Here is a 23,353-nt window from a genome sequence, read left to right as displayed (position 1 = left end):
ACACGTGTTGGTGAGTGATTTGTAAATCCCCGTTAGACAAGCACAGGACCTGTGTCAAATCCCGCCGCTCGGACCGGTTGTCCTCACACAGGACACTCCATGCTGGACGTGCCGCTCTGTGTAGAGCCGGGTGCGGCGGCAAGGCTATGCGGGGACCGTACAGCTGAGGGGTAGCGCTGCGGAGCGAGCCGTGCAGGGTCTGCACGCACACGGACCTGACCACGGCGCCCTCGCGCTCAGGCGGAACTCCCAACAGCACACCCGGATCTCCCCGCACTTTCCCTTTCCCTTTCCCTTTCCCTTTCCCTTTGCTTTCCTCCTCCTGCTCCACGCCCGGCGCGGGAAGGGGGAAACGGGCGGGGCCATGACATCACCACGCCGTGGATGTCACAGGAACGCCCCGCCCAGAGTGCCCGCGCTCCCTTGAGTGACGGAGCCCGCAGCCAATAGGATGAGGGCGCTGAAGCGCGCGGCCCCGCCCTCCCGCGGCGGCGCAAGCGGGGCCGGCTCTGCGCGGCGCGTGGCGGCAGCGGCCGTACCGCGCCGTGTGTGTGCGGTGGGGGGCGCGCCCCGCGCATGGAGGCGATGCCGTGCCAGAGCCAGCGGCTCGGCCCGCGCCCGCACGACGAGGCCACGGCGGCCGGCGGCACCCGGCTCATTCGCTTCGCGGAGCCCGGCGAGGACAGCGGCTGCCCCAGCCCGGACAACAGCAGCAGCAGCAGCAGCTCCAACGGCGTGGCGGCGGCGATCCCCGCCGGGGAGAGCGGCGCGGCGCCGCTCGGGCCGCAGCTGAAGCTGCTGCCCATGAACGACCAGCTGCGGGAGCTGCAGACCATCATCAGGGACAAGTGAGCGCCGGCGGGCCGCGGCGGAGGGAACCGCGTCTCAGTGTGTGTGTGTGGGGGGGGGAAGCAGAGGGAGGCTGCAGCCTTCGGAGGGGATGCGGCGTGGCCGCGGTGCCCGGTGGCGAGCCCGCGGGTTGCGGGGCCCTGCGGCAGTGCAGCCATGTCTGGTGACGTGCGGCCGCTCCGCCTCAGCGACCGGGGGCTTGGGCAGCCGCCCCGCCTCGGGGACAAAAGGCGGTGATTCGGCGGGTCTTGGAACCCCTTACGGGTTTCCGCGTTATCTCCCGTACCTGGAGCTTGCTTCCGCATCATCATCACCTTGTAAAGGAGCATAAAGCGTGTGCGAGCCTCCACTGACTAGGTGCTGCATTGTGTTGGCAACCGGGTGCCCCCCTCCCTTCACACACGTTCGGTGAGCTCCTTGAAGGAGCAGGCTGCCCAAGGAATTATGACCGCACCATCCCCATGGCAGTGTTCAAGGCCAGGTTGAACGGGGCTGCCATGGGGATGGAGCGGTCACACAACCTGCTCTAGTGGAAGGTATGAAGATCGGGGTGACCGTGTCAAGGAAGATGTAAGAGCCAAGTCATAGTCTGTACTTGAGGGGGTATATGGGGGGGGTTAACGATTGTGGGACAAGACTAGCCAGATAACAGCTCAAGAGGGCAGCCTGAGAGAGCTAGATTGGAGAGAAGTGGGACTAGCTGAAGTGAAAAGTGAAGGAGCAGGGGCTGGAACAATTTGGGCAAAAAACCCCGCACTTCTGGAACAGTAAGTTTGGAATAGCATAAAGACTAGACCGTGGTGGGCTGGGAGGAATTAGGGAGAGGCAGCGTGAAGGAGGGAGGCAGACAAGGACACTTTATTTAGGGCACATCACCTGAAAGGAGAGTGCCTCTTTTGAAGGTGTTACGTGCCATCACTGTCACCAGGAGTCCTTGCTGCCACTATGCAGACATGAAGCTCTTGTTCCAGTTTTACACATCTTAAACTGGAGTGCAGAAATCTGTGCCCCAGTGCTGAATACCCAGTGTAAGATAGTGAAGACTGAATGTTTTACAACGTCTTACATAGCATGTAAGTGTTGGAGGCTTCCCTCCCACTGGTCATGTCTGTAGCTTTTGAGTGTTCAGCACCTGGAAGGTGATACTGCGAAGTACTGAATGTAGCAGGCAGCATATGAGAAGCTTAAGTAGTGGCCATCTATTGAAAGTGAAATTTGCCTACTGTGATGCAGGAACCACCAGCAGACACAGAGGTGTGAAATCAAGTTTATTTATAGGGTGGCCAGGTTCTGAATAGACCCTTCTCTTCCTGCAGCATGTTGGCTTTCTAACATCTGCAATAGCTAACGCATAGCACTGACATGGTTCTTCCCTTTGTTTCACTTCCGTCCATCTGCCTGGTCTCTGTTGGTATTTTCTGGTTCTAGAGGGCTTAATTTTCTAGGTACTATTTCTAATATAGCTTTATGCAAAGGCAGTGTCTCAAAGGCAATACCTACATTAATTTTATTAGATGACATAAGCATTCAAGGTCTGCCTGGCACCTTCCTTAGAAGTGGGCTAAGCAGAGAGAAGGAAAGAGAGGAACTCCAAATTCTGCTTGCTGATGGCCTGTAAAAGGTTTGGAGGTTAGCGAAAAGGAAATAGCATATAGCTTTAATATCTAGGCAACTACTAGCAGTGTAATTACTGTACCCAGGTAGGGTTTGTAATTATTCTTCTGTTGTAAGTAGGTTTTGAACTCTTGCACATAGGTTTAATCAGTTTCTTGTTATAGTGAGTGAAGGCATCAGCTGATATTTTAATTTTGAAGGTACTTCTGAGTTGCATCAGCTTCATTGCACAAGACTTTGGTAAGGGGAAGTACATAATAAGTCTTGTAAATAATGCATTAGTCATAGCAGCTGCAGTGATCGCAAAGTGTGCTGGGCAGTGGAGATGGCACTGTCACTTTCCAGCTCCCTTCCCACCCAGGGAGGAAAACTGGGAACTGCTCAAAAGGCACGTGTAGGCTTTGGCTTTGTATGTAAGGACAGCAGGGAAGCATTATTTCCATGTTCTGTCCCAGAACATCAGCTGCACCTCAGTAAATAAGAGACCTCATACTGTCCTATTCCAGTACTGATCACTCAGAAAGATGCTATAAAGTGCTCAGCTGCAAGGAGTAAAAATCAAGAACAGGTGACACCAGAGCTGCCTTAATTCAAGGTGTGTGTGTGTGTGGAGGGGTTGCTACAGAAGATGGGTGCTGCAGGTGCAGCAATCATCTGAAGAGGGTAGATACTGAAAGGCAGGCTACTGTGAGGGGAGAGAAGCAGAAGTGGAGAAAAAACAGTTAATTTAGGACTATTGCTGAAAAGTAAGGGCTGGATACTCCCAGTGCAATGCAAGTTAGAATCAGGCATGCTTATGTGGAGCTAAGGATGATCAGGCAGATGCAGAATCAAAGAATAGTTTGGGTTGGAAAGGACCTTAAGATCATCCAGTTCCAACCCCCTGCCATGGGCAGGGACACCTCACACTAAACCATGGCACCCAAGGCTCTGTCCAGCCTGGCCTTGAACACTGCCAGGGATGGAGCATTCACAACTTCCTTGGGCAACCCATTCCAGTGCTTCACCACCCTAACTTCCTCCTTATATCCAATCTAAACTTCCCTAAGTTTAAACCCATTACCCCTTGTCCTGTCACTACAGTCCCTAATGAAGAGTCCCTCCCCAGCATCCCTATAGACCCCCTTCAGATACTGGAAGGCTGCTCTGAGGTCTCCAAGCAGCCTTCTCTTCTCCAGGCTGAACAGCCCCAACTTTCTCAGCCTGTCTTCATACAGGAGGTGCTCCAGCCCCTGATCATCCTCGTGGCCTCCTCTGGACTTGTTCCAACAGTTCCATGTCCTTTTTATGCTGAGGACACCAGAACTGCACACAATGCTCCAGGTGAGGTCTCACGAGAGCAGAGGGGCAGGATCATCTCCTTCAACATGCTGGTCAAGCTCCTTTTGATGCAGCCCAGGATACAGAAGACCTCATGTACTCTCTTGTCTGTCATGTGAGCTGCTCAGAAAAGTGGAAAGCTCTTCCCTTGGTCCTGAGAGGATTCGGAGAAAGAAATCAAGGCCTTCCAGTTGGGAATGTTGTCCAGGTTAAAAATGTGGCTGGTCATCATGTCCTGCGGGGGGTTCACACAGCTGCCTGAGTCAGTAATGGCCATCTGATAGACTAAACTGACCATGTATTTCTTTGCTTCACTGAAGTTAACAAGAACTGTGTGCCGGAATGAGGAGATGGATGGGTGGATCACCTCGAGTGTATGTGGGTTTGCTCGTTTTCGCTCAGGCATGTTCACATCTCTGTCTAGCAAATGCTGAACGGGTGGGCAGATGCAGTTTGCACTCTGTGTTGGGAGTGAATTTTGAGTCATCTAATGGGATTTAAGTACTGAACATCTGGGGACAAAGTTACAGCCTCTTTCTGAGGAGGGTATGATTTCAAAGCAATTTCTGGCCTCCACAGGGCACAACCAGGGGCCTGGGAGCAGTAGTAATGCAGCTCTGTAACGTAGAGCTCTGGTTTCTATAGAAGCAAATTCTTTAGCTCAGATCTGTGGTGTCATTTTAACTCCTGATTTAGCAATAGACACGATTTAAATGTAGGCATTTAAAGGTTATTGTTACCTGTGATCATTCTGTTGTGTTCTGCAAAGGCTTCTTACTCCGTGGGGAACTGAGTGAACAATATAGACATGAAGGCAGTAAAGCAGTAGGACACACAGTCCTGACTGCTATAAAGAGTAGGATGATTCAGGAGTGTAACTCGCCTGTGATGAGTAAATATGACTGCTGCAGGCAGGAAGGGTGGAATCCCTTCCACATACCAGCCCAGGCACTGCAAAAAGTGAAAGACTGAAGTACATCAAATACTGAGGTGCTGCAGGTAGAACCTGGTCCTGCTTCGCCACTACATCATCAGCCCGGAATGGCAGCAGTTTGCCCAATGTCTCAAGTTTTCTTAGAAAAAACATTTACAAATTCTGTTTAGGGAAGCAGCTTTTTTCAGTCTTGCCTGCACAGTCCCCTGGGTGTCCCTCGAAGTTCCTCTGTAAGGTAACTGGAGAAACAGGTATTGCTGAAGTGCATCAGACCACAAACCCTCGGGGCCTACAGCTGCATTAGTGGTTGTGACTAGTACCAAGTGCTATAGCTGGAATAAACCCCGTAGTTGGCTTGTATTACAGTACATTCCCCAAACCATTCCTTTTCACCTCTTAAGACACACGCATGGCTTTAACTGTACATCAGCCAGGCTTCTGTGCCTTCCGAAACAAAATGAAACTCATTTGTATTGTGTAATATCATGTTCGTGCTGTTAACTGTGTGCTACGTAGGTTTTAATGCCTTGCATTTTTTAGGTGTTGTCTTATTGCTTGATGAAGAAACTGAAGAAGTTTCTGGCCTGCCATTGTTATTTTCTGTCCTTGTACCTGGTGTTGAACAGTTGCAGTGTTTTCACATAAACCTTTTTTTCTGGCCCCTAGTAATTCTCTCATGCTGTGGGGTTTGAAATCTGGTCCCAGCTGGCGGTGTACAAGAGGTCTGTCATTTTCAGTATTGCTGTTATTTGCCTGTCATTTTTGTGTACTGTTGTTTCCTATTGTCCTCCCTGCAAAACCCAACCATAACTGAGTAAGTTCACAGTTCAATGAACTGTGCATCAAAACATCTGTGTCTCTCTGGACAGAGGAGTTAATTTAAAGCCTAGTAATCTGTATTAATAACTCACAGTATTCACTCTAAGCATACATCACTTGGCAGTCAAAACCGCAGTCCTGGTGATGCTGGGTTTGTCTTGCCACAGTCAGAAATAAGCAAACAGCTTGATTTTCATTCACATAAACATAAGATGCTGCAGAATCCTGGGGATCTAATGCAGAACTCTTTTTATAGTGTTTAAGGAGACGTCCAGAGTCTCATGGCTGCAAAACAAGAGAGGGGTATGCCTGCTCTGATATATAGGAAATGTTACGTACAAGTACCTGCTTAAGGTATCGGTGCTTTGTGTGTGTTTTTAAGGCCAGCATGCTGTGAATGTTGGCTCCTTCCTTGGAAATTTGTCCTGCTGTTGTGTAGTGAGAGTTGGTCTTGACATGGGAAGTGAGGTGTTAACAACTGCTTTTAACATTCAGGCCTTCACCACATAACAGGAGGAAGTGAGCTTACTCTGTCCTCGGAAGGGTTCAAAAGCTGCACCATCACAACAGCAAAGGTTGCACCCAAGCTAATAAACCAGCAGGGATGTGTTTTCATGGGAATGCTCATTAATCCCTGCTTGTTTTGGTCTCAAGTTCACTAATCTAATCACACAATGAGGGAGTTCCAGATAAGATAAGGGAAAGTTTATTTTTTGGGTATAAGAAGGAAATTGGATATAAGAAGGAAATTCTTCCCTGTGAGGGTGGTGAGGCACTGGAATGGGTTGCCCAGGGAGGTTGTGAATGCTCCATCCCTGGTGGTGTTCAAGACCAGGTTGGACGAGGCCTTGGGTGATATGATTTAGTGTAAGGTGTCCCTGCCCACGGCAGGGGGGTTGGAGCTAGATGATCTTAAGGTCCTTTCCAACCCTGATTATTCTATGATTCTAAGATAGGGTACGTATCCTGCTTATCACTTGTGATAACTCTGCTTCAGGGATGTGCACTGTTACTGTCCTGTGGGTGCTGACTGACCCACACAAGAGCAGCTGGAGCAAAGCTCTGTGGCTCAGAGCTGTGGAGACTACCAGATTGGTGCACACCTGATCTTGAGAGGTGTGTTGGAACCGAGCTGTAATGCTAATACAATGGAAAGCATACACATTATCATCCTCGTATTTTCATGCTGTAATTGCTGCTGGTGTAGGGCAGCAATGTTGGCAGTACTAAGAGGCAAACTCCAGTGTTAGCTCACTGCATCTCAGTCTTCACCACCAAATAGGAAACCCATGAAGCAGAATCTCTGTGGGAGAAATGTTGTATACAGCAGGAGACTTTTCTCTGAACTGCCTTTAGAGTACACTGTCCTGGAATTCATGTTATATTTAAGCAGTGTTCTTAAAATTATTCCCCAAGGTAAAATATAAATTATTACCTTTTCCAGGAAATCCAGTAGAGGAGACTTCGTATTTTCTGCTGATCGTCTGGTAGGTGAAGAATTCCCTCTTCGTGGTGTCGTACTTTGTAACTCTTCCATAAAATGGGTCTTTCAGGACGGAATAAACGACAGCAACTTTTCTACACAGGGAATTGCTCTCTGACAACAACTTTCCGTACAGGGACTGCTGTTCTCTGTTCATCTCAAAGGGTTCCAGAAACGATGTTGTTACCAAACACAGCTACGTCAGGTCAGAGAGCAGCAGTAACGAGAGGACTCTAAAAACAGATGCACGGAGGCTGGACATAATTCAGTTTTACTTTGAAATTGTACTTTTGATGTTATGAACAGAGCTGCACAATTGCTTACAGTGTAGATGTTAACAATTGCTTGCATGCAGAAGTGCCTCCTGGTGCTTGTGGTGTATTAGATTAGTAGCTCTGGGTGCTTTCACTCTGGGGGCTGCTTTTTAGCCATATGGTAGTTACTAACAGGGACAGAGGACTTTGAAGTTCTCACACATTTTAGTAAGTCAGAACAAAGACTGCTGGGAATGGAACATTTATCTTATTTAAGGTACATGCTTAAAGAGAACCACAGCACTCACCCCCACACTTGCACTTCCTCGTGTTCTTAAGGGTGTTTGCAAATCCACATCGCTAACAATGAAAGCCTGTTCCTCTCTAACAAACGTGAGTCCAGAGACTGTTCAGTTACCAGCACCATTTGCTACAGGCAGGTTTCCTGTGGTGAGCCAATCTTAATCCTTGCCTGATCTATGCTTGCTCAGGACTTAGCTTTGCCCACAGCCTCCAACTGTGCATGCAGTGCATTTTATCTTGGCAGCTTTTCCACTTCCCCCCCGCCCCTTCTGATCTGCACCTTGTGAGGGTGCAGGTGCTTGGCAGAGCATCCCATAATAACCACAGCTGCCGGACGCCAGAAGAAGAAGGTGCTAAAGAGATTTCTAAGATCTGCTGAACTTCTCTTTGGGCACTCAGTGGTGCGTTTACATTGCTGCAGGTTCTGTGGCTGTTCTGGCAGCCCCACTGCAGCTCACAGAAATGGGGATGTGAAGACAGACCTGAGGGCCTCGCTGATGGGAGCTGGGGCAGGGTGCATTTTCCCTTTTTTCCACTAGTGTTTTGTGTCGGCAAAGTGAAGCTGCATTGGTGCTTCACTCTTTTGTTGAGAGAAACCTGTCTGTGATGCCTGTGCCTGCCAGACAGAAATAAAGTCAGTTTTGTGCCTGGTGATGAGCCACCCCCTTCCCTTGGTTCTGTTTTGTAATGCCTTCTTTGGATTTGTGGTCAAAACAGGCATCACCCCAAAAAGGTCTCTAAATTCAGCCCGTAACTATTAATTCAAGAAACCCTTCAGGCTGTTAGGGGTTCACCTAGTACTATGTAACACTCACTAACATTTAGCATCTTATCTCCATTGATAACAAATCCCTTTAAGGTGAATGATCTCTTTGATTCTACAGATCAGACTTGTGGTTGAAGAGGGACTGAATCAACTGCCTTACACAGAATGCACCGTGACCACTCCAACAGGTATGTGGGGGATTACCCTTCCCATGGGTAGCACTGTAAGTGGAAACTTAACTAATATAAAACCATATGGGACCATTACAAGAATCATACAATATCTTGAGTTGGAAGGGTCCCAAAAGTCCAACTCCCTGCTCCTAAAACTGAACTATGTAAGAGCATCATCCTGACACTCCTTGAACTCAGCCAGGCTTGGTGCCCTGAGCACTTCCCTGTGGAGCCTGAGGCTGAAACAGTTTAACATCCAGGGTAGAGAACAGAGTTAAGGTCCCTCCTGGTATTTTAAAAGCACTTACCAGGCTTCTTAAGGGACTTTCTGTTTTCCTTTATTTGGCATAGCATCATTTAAAATAAATACCGAACACCTGAGTTATAAACCACACCCCTGGAAGGCAACACTTCTGTGCCACCTTTCTAGTGTGACTTTTAAAGATAAAAATAGCACAAGTTCTTTACCAGTTCCAGTATGGGCTCTGTTCCATTGCCTGCGTGGGCTGCAGGATGGAGATCGCTTCATCCCACCTAGGGAGCTCGCTGCTGTCCCGCGGGCATTCAGAGGAGCTCAGTTCCATTCCCATCACGGTCACGTAAAACAGCATCCTGCAGAGGGGCATTGAGATGGGGCAGAAGGAGCAATTGCTGCCATTAACATCTGCTTTTCTTTCTTTCTTCTCACAGGACACAAGTATGAAGGAGTCAGATTTGAAAAGGGAAACTGTGGAGTCAGCATAATGAGAAGTGGTAGGCAGCTTCTGGTTGCTTAATGAGATGAATTAAATGTTTTGGAAGCCTGTAAGCAACTTCCTTTCAAAACCGTGCAACAGCACTTCTCTACAGCAAGGGTCTACCCAAACCCACCAGCAGTTCCTGCTTCTTAGGTATCCTTGATCCCAGAGCATCAAGCAGTGTCTGTCATTAACTTCTTAGAGAGAAACAGCTGCCACAGATCTAATCTGGCCTCTTCTCTATCAGCTGCTCACTGTGAGAGGCCAGGCCAAGTGTCCTGTGTGCTCCAACCACTGCAGCTCAGGGACAGGGCTCCAAATGAACCATGCTCAGGGTTATTCTGCCCAATGCTGCAGAGTCCTTTGTGTCTGGGATGTAAAATCCAGTGGCCCCACAGCTTCCTGCACTGCATCCTGCACCGGGGCATCTCTGGGCAGAGCTCAAAGATGTTCTCCAAACCCCACGTTTGTTCTGACGTTTCCTTTGAGGGCTCAGTGCTGCTGGGTGTGAACACTGACACCCACGAGAGGAGTGACACCGAGCAGAGTCTGTCTCCGCCCAGACAGAGAGAAAAGAGCTTCAGGTGGTTCCGACACCTGGAATGGGAGGGGGAGAATCTCTGTTGTGAGCAGTACAGCACTGCAGGGTCTGCTCAATCGTAGCCTCATGCAATTGTGCCCTTTCTTAGCGTGCAACAATTTGTTGTTGGCTTTTGGTGCTGCACCTCTTAGGAGAGGCAATGGAACAAGGATTACGAGACTGCTGCAGATCGATCCGCATTGGGAAGATCCTGATACAGAGCGACGAGGAGACGCAGAGAGCCAAAGTGTACTACGCCAAGTTCCCACCAGACATCTACAGGAGAAAGGTTCTGCTCATGTACCCGATACTCAGTGAGTGTCTGTTTCGTGCAGTTCGACGCATCCGGACAGGGAGGACGTGGAATTGAAAGGGAAATTGCCAAATTTCAGGGGCTTTGATTAGGTTTTTCCCTTGGTTTAGGTGCCATAGCAGGGAATTGGTCAGGCTGTGCCAGAATACGTGTTAGCCAGCCTGCACCAGCATGAATGCAGAGCAGATCACCTGGGCACGCCTGTGTTTGTGAGAAAGGCTGCAGCATTAAGACTTGCTATCAATTTAACTTCTTAATATGTGCCATGAGAAAAGACTCAAACCGTATTTTTCTCATGCTGTTAAAAGACATTTTTGGATTAGTATTAGAATCCTAGAAGTAAATTACTTTAGAATTAAATACAGTTAATACTACCAAAAAACCCATAATCTGGTAAGTGTGGTGAGGAGTTCGTCAGGATGAAGTAACTTTTCCAGGGTAAGATTTAATTCTGGTTCTACACACGGAGCTCTTAATTGCTATTTTACTATTTTAGATGAGCTTTCTTGCCTCGGGGCTTTAATCAAATCCACTGACTTCAGTGCTCAAACCCAGCAGAGCTGTTTCAGAGCAGAGAGGAAGTTCCTTCTTCAGGATACCAAAGCCTTCTACAGTTAATACATGCAGAGGCGATAGTTCTGCAGGGGGAAAGGACGGTGTTGTCATTCAGTCACACCCCAGTATGAGCACGGATGTCCTTGGGTGGCTGAGGACAAGTTCTCCAACAAGGGGAGAGGGGAGATATTAAACAGATCATTGTTTCCCCTTTCAGGTACTGGCAATACTGTCATTGAGGCTGTCAAAGTTCTTGTAGAACATGGCGTACAACCAAGCGTCATTATCCTGCTCAGCCTGTTCTCCACACCTCATGGTGAGTTGAGGGCTGTGAGCAGGACAGGAGCAGGCACAGGTACCTGTAATGGGGAGTCAGCTCAGCGAGTGCTTGGGGCAGCGGTGCAGAGCTGCTCCTTTGCTGGCAGCGGCAGCGCTTTGTTGCTCACCTCGTTTTGGCCGAGTTTAAGAGCAAGCAGTGAAGCGTGTGGGGCGGGAAGGGAAAAGCCCGTTACACCTAATGGCAAAACTGCAGATGGTAAAGTATTCCTCGGAGCAGGAACATGCAGTGCTGCCAGGGCATGGAATGCTTCAATGGTTGCCTGAGCAATGCCTGTCCTGCTAGCCTCAGGACTGGCAGCCACGGGTGGTGCTGAGTTGGTGTGTATATGAAACTACAGAGCTGTGTCTGTGTGCTAAAGGTCTTAACGTGTAAAGGGGATCCCCAAAGGGGAACCCCTGTGTCTGTGAAATAGAAAAATAGATGTGTTGTTTTAAGCATAGGCCAGGGCAGAATTCACTGTCAAAAACGCCACCGAACTGCAGAGTTATTCTCCTGTCACCACTGTGGTGATTGCATTGGGAGTATAAGGGTGTGGTAATGAAATAAAAAGTCAGAAACCCCCCAAAAAGCAATGCAGTAACTTCAGGAAGTTTTTCCTCATAGACAGTCAGCTAAGGCAGAAACACGCAGTGGAGGTGGAGGAACAGAGCCCGACTTACCTGTGCAGGAGGTCTGCTAATCACGATTTAACTTGTGGCCACAGTGCTGCATTAATTATTGCCTCTGTCCTCTCTCAAAAGGTGCCAAATCCATCATCCAGGAATTCCCAGAGATCACCATTCTAACGACAGAAGTTCATCCCGTTGCACCAACACACTTTGGACAGAAGTATTTTGGAACAGACTGACGCACTTGGAACACACGGATGTGACTCTATGATGTTACAACAGGTTTTTTTTTCTACATTTTGTTATTGGTTGAGGGCATGTTTTAAAATGTTTTTGGCCAAAGGGGGAAATATTTGACTTAGGTCAGTTCTGGTTTACTGCCTGAACACGGAGTCAGGTTCAGTAACAAAGCACTCTGTCATGACAAAGTCAAGCATCTCAACACTGGGGTTGTATAAAGTGCTACACTCTCTGCTTTAACTTATTTATTCTATAGCCTGTCTTGTGGCTGCTTGCACAAGCAAAATAAAACAACTCAATCAGGGTGTGTGCTTCATTTCTAGTGCTCACAGTTAGATCACTCCGGGTCAGCTGGTGTGGCTGTTCCCAACGCTTCCAGAACAGGGTGTGCTGGGAACTCCATGGCATTCTTAGCAGCCACACCAAAGCTTAGGCAGAATCTTGTCTTGAGGTGATGGCCCAGAACTCAAGAGAGGACTCTGAATTCTGCTCTGGAACTCAGCTTTTAGCTCCGTTTGCAGACAACAGGGCTTAGGGCTTACAGCCAACAGGCAGATAGGGTGCTGGTGGCTCTGTGCCCTTCAGAAAGACTCAGTGTAGTAATCATATGGATCAGATTAAACAGGAACCTGCAGCCAAATTCTGTCTTGGCTTTAAATCCCCTGGCACTGAGGACACAACTGGCTCGTGTCTTACCTTACTATAACTTACACTTTATGTATCAAGACAATATAATCCATTCATAGATTTGAAATACAGCCATAGGGTAGGAAGTGCAGGAATGCAGAACATCACCACCACCAGAGTACTTCATACCTTGCCAGGAGAGTGGAATGCAATGGGTTGGGCTGCCCCAGCCAACACCTTGTAGGACCAGGGGCAGCACTTGGTGAATCCTGGTTTAGACACAAATAAAGAACCTTCCCCACTCCAAGCAGTGATTTGAGTTAATCAGAGCTGTGTAAGAGAAACAACCACACACAAGTATAATAAATTGGCCAAAAGTGGGTTTAATGCAGCCCTTGCCTGCAGTGCAGCACAAAGCGTGCAGGCTCTCTTGTATAAACCGTAATAGAAAATGACGGCAGACCACAGAGGATATTCACCTGTAGAAACCATACGAACACCAGGAGAACACAAGTGGAACACACACAAAGCATAACAACAGCAATGTTTGTCAGACAGTAAAAACGAGTATCCAAAGCTTTTGTAAAAACCCATTTGATATCAAAAGTCTCAATGTCGGCAGCAGCATTAAACTGAACCCAACTCATGTCAGCAGCGGAGCCGTTGTGACACTTCCCAGTAAATCAGAGCGAGGAATTGGTATGAAACAGCACGGCTGAGAGTGGCACATCCCGGGCTGCTGCACCTCTGAAAACCTCACACAGAAAAATAAATAACACTATTTTAAGCAGCAGGAAAGCATCACCACCTTGCGGGCTGGTCTCTGAAATGTAAACGTAGGGTTTCTCTCACAAGGCTGACATTCCAAACGGGAGTTAGGAAAGGAAAAAGTAACCTTTTTAGGGAAGAGAGAAAAGCAACATGGGCAGATGGATCCCGCTGCCATGTGCAAAGCCGAGCCTGAGCAAGGAGAACTGCAGACCCACACCTGCCATTCAGGTTAGGTACAAATAACATACAGGGCACAAGTGCTCGAAGTGACAGCCACTCACCTGCACAGGGTCCAAAACCACCTCAGATAGCTGAAAACTGGCAATATTTTAGCTGATACATTCAGGAGGAAGAGGAAGGACTCAGAGAAGGACAGAAGAACAAGAATAAAGCTGCGTGACAGCGGGTATGATCTGGGAGTTCATCACTAAGAAAGGAAATCAAGCATTTAGCAGGAACAGCACCAGCAGTGCTCTTGCGGAGCTCCAACAGACCAGTGCCTCTAATGAACCCCACTCTGCAGGGAAACACTGTTAACTGGTGGCTTCAGAATGAGTTTGTAAGTTTCTGTAACAAACCCCAACCTGACAGAACTGCAAAGATCTCAGAATCAAGGTATTTTCAAGTACTATGGATGAACTTCAACACCTGGTACCACACAAGTCACCAAACAAAGAATGTGACCCTTTGAGTTACTTAATTGTGGCTTACTAAGGTCAGCAGCGCCTCCTTCACCTGCTGATGGAAGGTTCCTGTGATGGAGCCAGCTCTGCAAACAGTGAATGTGCTCTGCTGGCACGAGGACTGTGTGGAGGCAGCAGGTCCCTGAACCCACCTCAGTGCATTGCCCCTTAGTTCTGACTTTGGGGAAGAAACAGTAAATTCTTTTTAACACCCCCCCCACCCCCCCCACCCCTTACATTCATATTATGCTTCAGACTTCATGTAGCAGGTTTGGTAACTACCACTAGGTTGTGCTTTCAGTCCACATCAGCACACGGAGCTAACAACTACTGCTAGCCTACAGAGTCTGCTGGTTTGCTCCAGGAAGTAAACATTCATCCCTGCAGTGCTGCTGGGAAGCTTCCTGGTTCTCATGGCTACCTGCACTAGGTACAGCCCACTAAAACCACACAGGACTGCTTCCTCTGTAATGGAATATAAGGATATTCTACTCCAAAACCACACTGTATCAACCCAGCAAGAGACAACGCAGAACAGCAGTGCAGTGCAGCTTATGGACCTCCTCATTCCCTGGACAGGACTCGCTGGCCAAGAAGGGGACTTACCCACCCAATACTATCCATGGAAACATCAATGTGATGTTTTGTGCTTATTTAAGAGTTCAGTGTACCTGAATGTACATGGGTGAGAAGGGGGAGGGCAGGAGGTGGTCACTGGGGGTTGGTCACTTGGGAGCATTATTCTGGAGTACAGGGATGGGATGGTGGCAGCACAGCAAAACCCAGCGAGAGCGTTTGTTCCTCACTCAGACACATCCCTGCAGAAGAGCTGCTCACAGCAAGTCCTCACACAAAGGACACAAAATGGATTTGTAAAATGCTGCAATACAACCCAAACAGGCCACAGGCAAGGCAGAACCGTCTGCACTTGGCCTGAACTCCAACTCCAATGTGTATTCATTCATTACCTGCAGCAGTGACTACAGCCAGCCTGAGGAATTCCTGTTTTCCAGTGCATTTACCAGGCATAACTGACAGAACTTTACACATCCTGCATTTATCACATGCTTTGTAAGCAGCTTTCTTTCAGAAGCCAAGGAAACAAAAAACTCCATTTACAAAGTAAAAGGCAGTCCAGCTTTAAAAGCACGGGTAGCAGGGGGTGCGGTCAATACTGCTGCCTGTACACTGCCCACATCCCTGTTTACAGCCTTTTCAAAGGTTAGAAACACCAACTGCAAGAGGCACAGGCCACCTGCAATTGTGTCTATGGCATCAGCAGGTTTCCCACATGCTCTTCTGCCTCATTTTGACACCACTTTTGCATTTGTTTCCTGGTTCATTCTGAAGCTTTCAAACCCCGATGTGTGACTGTTGATGTGAAGCAGTTCTGAAGCTCTCAAACTATTTATTGTTTCTACCTGGACCAAGTGAGACGGAGCTGCTGTTAAGGAAGGAGAAAATCAGCCATAACCAATTGCAAATAATGTTTCTAAGTCACTTGGAAACCTTTAAAGCTGTTTCTAACTCTGAGCAGGAGAGCTGTGTTATCATAAAGACATCTGCTTTAATAAGACAAAAACGGATCCTCTACTACCTGCTGAGCAGTGCTGCAGCCAGCAGGCAGGGATGCTGCCTGCACATCTTCTAGGCAGCTCCTGTGCTGCTGCTGCCTGGCAGAGACACAGCACTGGAACAATGACATGGCCGTGACCAGAACCAAATCCAGCCAGGGCACAAGAACCTGCTCAGAGAATCCACATGGCTTCAGACACAGCTCATACTCCTACCTTAAAATCGCACTTCAGCTGACAGAATGAAACGGGAGGTCACCAGATCATCTTCCTGTTTCTGTATACGAGGAACTGAGTTTTAAAAGGCACAAATGGCACCTCTGTGGGTGCTAAATTCCTACACATTTCCTACTGTGTTTAGCTGCCATCCTCCTCTCACCAGCCCCCTCCAGAACATGTTTTGCTAGCAATGAGGTGATTATTTTTACTGCACCTTTCATCAAACACAGCTTAGGGTACTCCATGAGATTAACGTTAGAAATGCAGGTTTAGTCTGATGGGAAAAGCAGTTTCAGCACTCAACAGCCATTTGACAGAAACACCCATCAGATATGGTTAGAGGGGCTGAAACAGGAACATCCAGATTGCTCCCTGTGGCTCTGAGAAGTCAGCATCACCTACACTCAGCCTGGGTGAGCCTGTCCTGAACTGATGTACTGAGGTCGCTGCCTGCCCTATACCCAATTACAGAGGCTGATGTGCAAAATACCTGTGGTTCAGGGCATGGTTTACACCAGGTAGTTAAACATCCACTCCTATGGACAGAAAACCTGCAAGACTCTCCTGCCTCATAAACACACTTCCCCCAGTAGCAGTAGCAAACAGGAAAAGGGCTCAGTACCTTTGTCACCAAACAGATACTTATCAGGTAATTTCTCCTGACATGCACAACCACTGCTGCAGTCACTGTCAACACAATGAGCTGATAAACACAAAACCTAGATAGAAAATGGGAACAAATGATCCTAAAGGCAGTCTACTGATACTTTAAGCATGCACCTAATTCACAGGAGTGATGGAGCTGCCAGCTCTGAGTCATGCAAATAAAAAAACCTCAGGTGTAGAGAAACGTGGGTAATCCTGCAGCAAATCTTCAGTTCCAGTCCACAGACTAAACCCAATGGTACATCCCTGACTGCAAATGGAGCCAAAGGAGGAAAAAACCCAACAACCTCAGTGTTAAAACCCCTTCAAACCACCAACCAGCCCATGGACGTAGGGAGAAGTTGGAAAACATTCAATGTAACCATTGGCTCTTTGGCAGTACAGGACTAAAACCACCCTCGTGAGGCGTAAACTCCAGACTCTGCTGCTGGGGCGAAGCTCTCAGTGCATTTCTAACTCACACGTTTAGAATTTACACCTTCCCCTGACTCCACAAACACACAAATGTCCATCAGACACTGGTCCAGGGATGAGCTGGTATTGCAGCCCTAGGAATTAACACCAACTCTACTGTCCACAGTTCCCTTTTGCATTTTAGGTGCCTGCAAGTAGGACTGGGCGCAAAGGACGCTAGAACTCGAACTCCAAGACAATTACACCCTCCTATGGCCACAGTATTCTTGAATCTCGATCCTGGCAATGTGCTCTATTTTCATGCACAGCTGCACATGTATAATGCATGTTCAGCACTTTGTCTTTCAACACCCTTAGATCCAACTGTCAATTTAGTGCCAAGTTTCAGTGGGTCTGTCTCTCACGGAGCTGAACTGACTCAGAACTTTAAACGTGTCAGAAAATGCCACTTGTCAGAGCAGGCTGGAGAATCAGTCTCACGATAAACACCATCCCCAAGAATATTATGGCTTCAAAGAACCTCAAGAACTCGAGTCCCTGATGTCTGCAAAACGGAAAGGCCTTTGAACTGCGCTCACGTCAGTATTTGTACACCTACTGTGAATAAAAAATATAGAGTATTTATAAAATAAAGAGCAGGCCAAAGCTGATCGGCCACAATCACTCTATAAAAGTGTTCTGTTCACTCCGTAACTTAAAACTTAGAAAGCCTTGAGACATCTGGATGGCAGGATTCCTGGAGAAGCACTCTGGAATGCAGATTCCAATCGGATGATGCTCCATGATGTTTTCTCATCCTGAAGATTCACTTGTTTTCTGCCCCTCAGAACTGAAGTCCCGGCCAAGAGAAGAGATGCTGACTCCTGAGAGGGAAGCTGGAACATACATACAGAAAATGTGCAGCTGTAAGCGCTGACCCGATGGGCACTGGAAGATGTCTCATCTATACTGGGACATTTCCATGCCATGTGGAATGACAGGGAAACTGCTGGGGTTTCAGTCCCTCCACAGAATGGCACCATTCAATCCCCACTACCTACATTAAAAATACTTTGTTTTTTTTCTCCCAGTGAAAGAAAATGGAATCACATCTACAATATGCAAGAAGCCCATTAGGAAAAATGTGGGGTTGCCCAATTGGTGTGCCGGGCTGGGCAGTGGAGTACAGCACACTGCCACACAGTGCAGTTATTCAACAGCCCCAGGAAGGGGAGGGGAAGATTCCCTGACTGTTCCATCTCCTGCGAGCAGAGCAGCAGAGGAAACTCCCTGAACCTCCACTGGGACTGAAACTTCCAGTCACACTGCACCAGGAAAACATTTCCTGGAGAGTGAGGTGGACACAGCCTGTGGCTCACTGCCCAGCATGTGTGCAGGGCATCACCCCGCTGTTAGGAAAGCCAGGACCGATTACAGAGCAGTGAACACTCTGGTAGAGCATCTTTCCCAAACCGTGTCATCTGTTCCTGTACCAAAGCTTCTCCTCAGTGAATAAATAAATACATTAATTATAAGAGTAGCATTACAAGTTACTGCCATTTATTCCTAACTGTTGGCTGTTCACAGCTTCGGTTTCTTTCAGGACTGTATCTGCAACTTCCCACACTCTTCATGAACAGAATTCATGAACAGATTTCCAAGTGGCAAGAGTCGCTCCTGCCATGTTTACCAGAGCAGCTGCCAGGCTTGCATCCTCCCCTGCAAACAGAGCTGGTGGCTCTTGTGTTCACTGTGTCAACAGCCAGCACAGGCCTCCAGGAGAGACACTGTTTTCTTTCAGGTTCTCTTAGACAACGTATTTCTGGGACAAGCAGAAATACTGGTGCAGCAACACCATACTGGGGTGAGCAGCCTTCAGCATGCTCACAGGGGCTCTGCCAGTGCATTGTCTGGTATGCTGCAGTTAAGAGTCAAACCCTGCCCAGCATCACCTGCCCATTCCCTGCAGAGCGGCTGTTTAAAGGTGATGAAGAAAGGAATACTGACCTTCCTGGACAAGCTTTGTACCGCTGCATGTTCAGACTGCTATGTCTCCCTTTCTATGGCAAGGGAGGGAGCTTCACAAGAATCTATAGGACAGAAATCAAAGTAGAGGTAAGTAAATCTGTTTCCTCACTGAGAACATATTTTCCACCAAGTGTGGGAGTGTGTTTTTAAGCATTATTCCAAATAAAGACAACTGTTCGTCAGAGATACCTGAAGAGCAGTTGGTAAACTGAGATTACTCCATTACTGGCTTCACCTATTCATACCAAGCTTTAAAGCCACAAAGACAAGATCCTTCTGTTTTAATGGAACATTTCAGACCTTAAATAGGATGAGCATTAATAAATCTGAAAAATATCCAAATTACCATGAATGTGGAAGCAAATGTTTCCAGTCTCTGGCTAACAAATGGAACAAAAACCTCCCCACAATATTTTGCTCCTTACATGAAACGGTAAAAGCACAGAGAGATGTAACAGTAAAGAGTCATTGAACTAAGCTTGGCTCCACCTAACAAAAATCATCAGTGAATGGATATACATAGAAAGGTTTTTACTAACAGGACATATGCCCCACGGCATAAAAGGTGTGTTTTACATTTCAGAAGCTAATCAAACCTAATGTACAAACATGCTGGTTCACCTGGAATTGCTCACAGCACAGTAATTCTTCTACGGAAGGAAGGAGGGGTCATTTCTAGTCAGTGTTTCTTGGTCAAGTTAGAGCTGATTAAGCCAGCACAAGTTTTTGATTAGCTCTTGTAATGCATGCATTTGTCACTGCAGGTCGAGATATAACCAACTCCCTTCACTGGTAGCTTACCATGAGGCTCTTCATCCATTCCATCATCTTCCCACTGCTCTTCATTTGCTAGGAGAGGATTCTGAGCTTCACACAAAGCTCTCATGGGGAAAAAATGCCCATCGCCCTGGCTGCATGCAAAAGGCAGAGGAAGACACTGTGAAAAGCAGCCAGGGGCTCTGAGGGATGACAGTGTCTACACATCTTATCTCAGTCAGTGTTTTCTGTCACCTCTATTTCCCATGTTTACTTAAAATGAAGTTTTGACCAGTGCTGGGTTTCTATTTTGTGGCAGCTCAGATACCAAGGTTTACTGGTGAGGAGTTGTGGCCCTCAATTCCTTCAGGCTCTCTGGAGAATAGAAGTTCAAACCAATAGCCTGGAATTAAGTTTCAGCAGAACTTAAATGTGCCCAACTTGATCCAGTCATTCGGATACAGGGAAAAAAAATACAGGGAAAAAAGTAGTGAGGGGGGAACTAAGGAAAGCATTTATGTGGAAGGAGCAATTTAAGGTATAAATTCTAAGTTATAAATCTTACCGATTTATACCATAGACTCTTGAGGGCAGAAACTGCACTCTGCGTTTGAATGACACCCAACAGAAAGTGGCCCCAATCTTAGTTAGATGTTACTGAACGACAAAAGAGCCACTTCCCTCTGACTTAAACTGTACACTCTGCCAAATAGAAACGTGTATCCGAGTATCAAACAAGAGTCCGAGAGCATGTTCAAATGCACAATAACAAGTAACAAAGTTCAACCCCAGCTGTTGGAGCTTGATGTGTGCCCACTGCATTCCCTAACACCCTGCAGCACAGACAGAGGAACTCTGAACAAAGTGAAGGGCGTTTTTCCTCTGATGCTTTAAGTGTTCCTCCTGTCATGACTACGCACACTGTAACGTGCTTCTGAAAGTACTTGAGCGCTGCCTCTCATGAACAGAAAGGATTTTGTGCTGATCCTTTCCCCTTAACTACACTTAAAAGTGGAAAACAGGCAGCAGTGAACATTTAGAACTCAGTATTAGCTTGATCATTACTTACCTAGAGGCAATCGGTATCAACCAGAGCTTCTTTTCTTCTCCAAACACTTGCTGAAGGTTCTTTACGAAGCCAAGATTGAACCCATTTTTATCTGGGCCGTTTTGAAACACAGGAGCTGAGAAAGCCTCTGCACACAGACACAGTTATCAGTGAAAACAACAAAACTCAGTGGCAAACACTGTGAAACAGGATTGTGCATGCCGTAGCCATGTACAGACAACATGGTCTAACAGGTTATGAACTAGCACGACAAAGATACAAAGTTTGACAATAACCCTTCTTCATTTTGCAAGTCTACGAAGACTTTCACACTGAAGGGATGAGTTTGGTCTTGCAACTGAGCCACATGGAACAGCCAAACCGACCCACAGTGTGTTTAATCCAGGGAGCAGAGGTAAAAATGAGCTCCAGTCACCTCACAGCGAACGCAGTTGTACAAATGCATAACCTTGTTATAATTACACTTTACACTGAAGGCTGTCATTTCCCTAAGGAAGCCTTTATCACACCACCTATGAACCACCTCACTTGAAGTGACAAATTTCTGTAGCATTCTGCCAAGATCTCAAATCTTCCTCCCCTCAAAACCAATGGGACTTTTGGTGTGTCTGACTTCAGAAAGTAAGACCCAAGAGCCTTACCTAGAGTGGATCTGTTTCTACTAACGAGCCAGCAGTGGTAGCCAAACAGAAACATAAGGCTTACGAAGAACATGACCGCCACAAAGAGAAGGAAAAGGACGTGAAATTTGGAACGTCCATTAGTCAGCTCACCCTGGAAAGAAAAACAACAAGTGACAGGAACAAATAAAAGCTGGAGTCTTAGTTCCTAGAGAGAAAGAGATCCTCTAAAAGTCCTTTGTGGAGTTCTCAACCTTGCATGCACAAATGTCACACCTTACAGAGGAAAGCCACAAGAGACAAAGAAATGATCTGGCTCATTTCCCCTCCTGTAGCCAAAGCAGTGCGGTTTTTGAGTGACTACCCAGTAAAGCAACAGAATATTAATAAGCTAATGCACAGCAAAGTTACTTCAGCACAGTCACACAGAGTTAGCAGCAGAGAGGACACAAAAAACTACAGCCCAAAGGCCACACTCTTATTGGGGCTGTCTGTTGACACTGCTTGTGTACGAACAATAACGGATAACTGAATGAGAAGTGTGCTTCATTTCAGTTGACTTTTAAATTGAGAAAGGAGTCATACAGGGATTAGGAAATGAACAAGGTGTTTTGATATTATTCAGGGAATATGCACAGATCAGTGCCAGGATGTTTTGCTTGGATACCAAAGACTCAGAGATCCATCCATGCAAATGCAAGTAGAGGAAAAAGATGTCAACTTCCTGGCTAGAGGTAACTCTAAAACCTGAAACTCCTGAAGTCTATTTGCTTTTCACTTTGTGCATTTCACACATACAATGGGAGTTAAACTCAAAAAAGGGCCCTGGAAAATGCCTTAGAGAATAAATAACCTCCACAAACTGACACCAAAAAGGCAGCAAGAACGACTAAACCCCACAAGATGCACAGAATACAAAAAAGTAACCGAAGTTTGTGACTTACTGTCCAGTACTTAATGAAATACTTGAAGACTGTGGCAGCAATATACAAGCAATACAACAAAGAGTAGGCTAAGAAGAGTAGAAAGAATTTGTAGTTAGAAAATCCAATGCAGTTATTCACCCTAGAGAACAAAAGCAAAGTTGCAATCAGGATACGTACAGCACACACTTGTAACACAATGAGGACTACAATTTGGGGGGGTTGGTTATCAAAGCCTCTTATTCACACAACACAATCTCATCACTGAAGAGCTCCCCTTAGTGGTCAGTGTGCAACAGAACCGAAGTCTCTGCTTCCCACTTGCAGACTTCTTGCTGTGCCAAGGAAAAAGCACAGTTTGTGTTTTGGAATTGTTCTGAAGTTGGTGCCACCGGTAAATCTGTCACAGAGGCAGCTCCAGTTACTCACGGCTGTTTCTTGTCTGCAAGGTTAATCAGATCTGGGGGTTTCTCTGTTACTTCATTCATTTGCAAATCTCAGCAGTCAGATTCCCCACTGCTGATTTGCTCACGCACAGAGCAACCAACCCCACGTTTGATTTATGCTTCTCCACGCATAGGATAACTCCCCAGGCCAACAAGGGAATGCAGGAAGTAATAGCAGGTGTTTGTCTCAAAACCTGGATTTGAAAGCCCCTCTGCAATTGAGGATGCTTAGGGAGGTTGTGGGGGGACTGGTTTGTGTTGCTTCTGATTTCTGAAATCTTCCTCCCCAAAGAAAGGGAGAGGTTTAAGAAATCTAGCAGCAGGGATTCTCCAAAGTATAAAGCTTCATTGACCCGTGCACCGTTCTACACACGCTGTCTCTGAACACGCATGGGTGCAGGTGGCAAACGGTACTGCTGAAAGCAACCACCAACTGCATGCTGAAACCATTACAGACCCAAAGTCAAAAGCTATACTGAAGTCCCTTTAAAATGGGAATAACAGTGAAAGAGTGGATTAGCAGGTGGGTTTTAAATTCTGTCAACATAGCAGTGTTTGTTCACACATGGAACAACCATGAATGATTTGGCTTTCAGAATATCAAACACTTTCAGGCTATTTCAGAGTGCAGCTATTTTCTAACTTTCCCAGCATCAAGAGGTGCATGGTCTGAAGTGAAAGGGGCACAAA

The 23,353-nt window shown here is 47.0% G+C and overlaps 2 protein-coding genes across 3 annotated transcripts in view; one reads left to right on the top strand and one right to left on the bottom strand.

The window, feature by feature from the left end:
- Positions 1–561: 561 nt before the first annotated feature.
- On the top strand, positions 562–12,204 carry UPRT (uracil phosphoribosyltransferase homolog). The gene is made up of 7 exons (XM_057400522.1): positions 562–848; positions 6,981–7,023; positions 8,461–8,530; positions 9,206–9,268; positions 9,985–10,146; positions 10,918–11,016; positions 11,781–12,204. The coding sequence occupies exons 1-7, from the start codon at positions 577–579 to the stop codon at positions 11,885–11,887; spliced, it is 816 nt and encodes a 271-aa protein (XP_057256505.1). The 5' UTR covers positions 562–576; the 3' UTR covers positions 11,888–12,204.
- A 5,054-nt stretch (positions 12,205–17,258) lies between these two features.
- ZDHHC15 (zinc finger DHHC-type palmitoyltransferase 15) overlaps positions 17,259–23,353 on the bottom strand; it is a 97,612-nt gene continuing 91,517 nt past the window's right edge. For both annotated transcript variants that reach the window (XM_057400510.1, XM_057400502.1), the window contains exons 7-12: positions 22,239–22,359; positions 21,316–21,448; positions 20,675–20,801; positions 19,651–19,760; positions 18,829–18,911; positions 17,259–17,717 (exon numbers count right to left, since the gene is read on the bottom strand). In XM_057400510.1, the coding sequence (XP_057256493.1) occupies positions 18,868–18,911; positions 19,651–19,760; positions 20,675–20,801; positions 21,316–21,448; positions 22,239–22,359 (535 nt within the window). In that variant the 3' untranslated portion in view covers positions 17,259–17,717; positions 18,829–18,867. The remainder of the gene's footprint in view (positions 17,718–18,828; positions 18,912–19,650; positions 19,761–20,674; positions 20,802–21,315; positions 21,449–22,238; positions 22,360–23,353) is intronic.

The sequence above is a fragment of the Pezoporus wallicus genome, unplaced genomic scaffold (genome assembly GCF_028554395.1).
Source record: "Pezoporus wallicus isolate ANWC-B61680 ecotype Strahan unplaced genomic scaffold, APGP_CSIRO_Pwel_v1 contig_8803, whole genome shotgun sequence".
Taxonomy (NCBI): domain Eukaryota; kingdom Metazoa; phylum Chordata; class Aves; order Psittaciformes; family Psittacidae; genus Pezoporus; species Pezoporus wallicus.
Note: the sequence above shows the minus strand (reverse complement) of the source record. Positions and strands in the feature narration are given on the sequence as shown.

Bases quoted from the DNA above. Each gene is read 5' to 3' on its own strand.
- UPRT (XM_057400522.1), top strand. From the start codon at position 577: ATGGAGGCGATGCCGTGCCAGAGCCAGCGGCTCGGCCCGCGCCCGCAC. The intron at 9,269-9,984 runs GTAGGCAGCTTC...TGCACCTCTTAG, and splicing joins AGTCAGCATAATGAGAAGTG to GAGAGGCAATGGAACAAGGA. The intron at 10,147-10,917 runs GTGAGTGTCTGT...TTCCCCTTTCAG, and splicing joins GCTCATGTACCCGATACTCA to GTACTGGCAATACTGTCATT.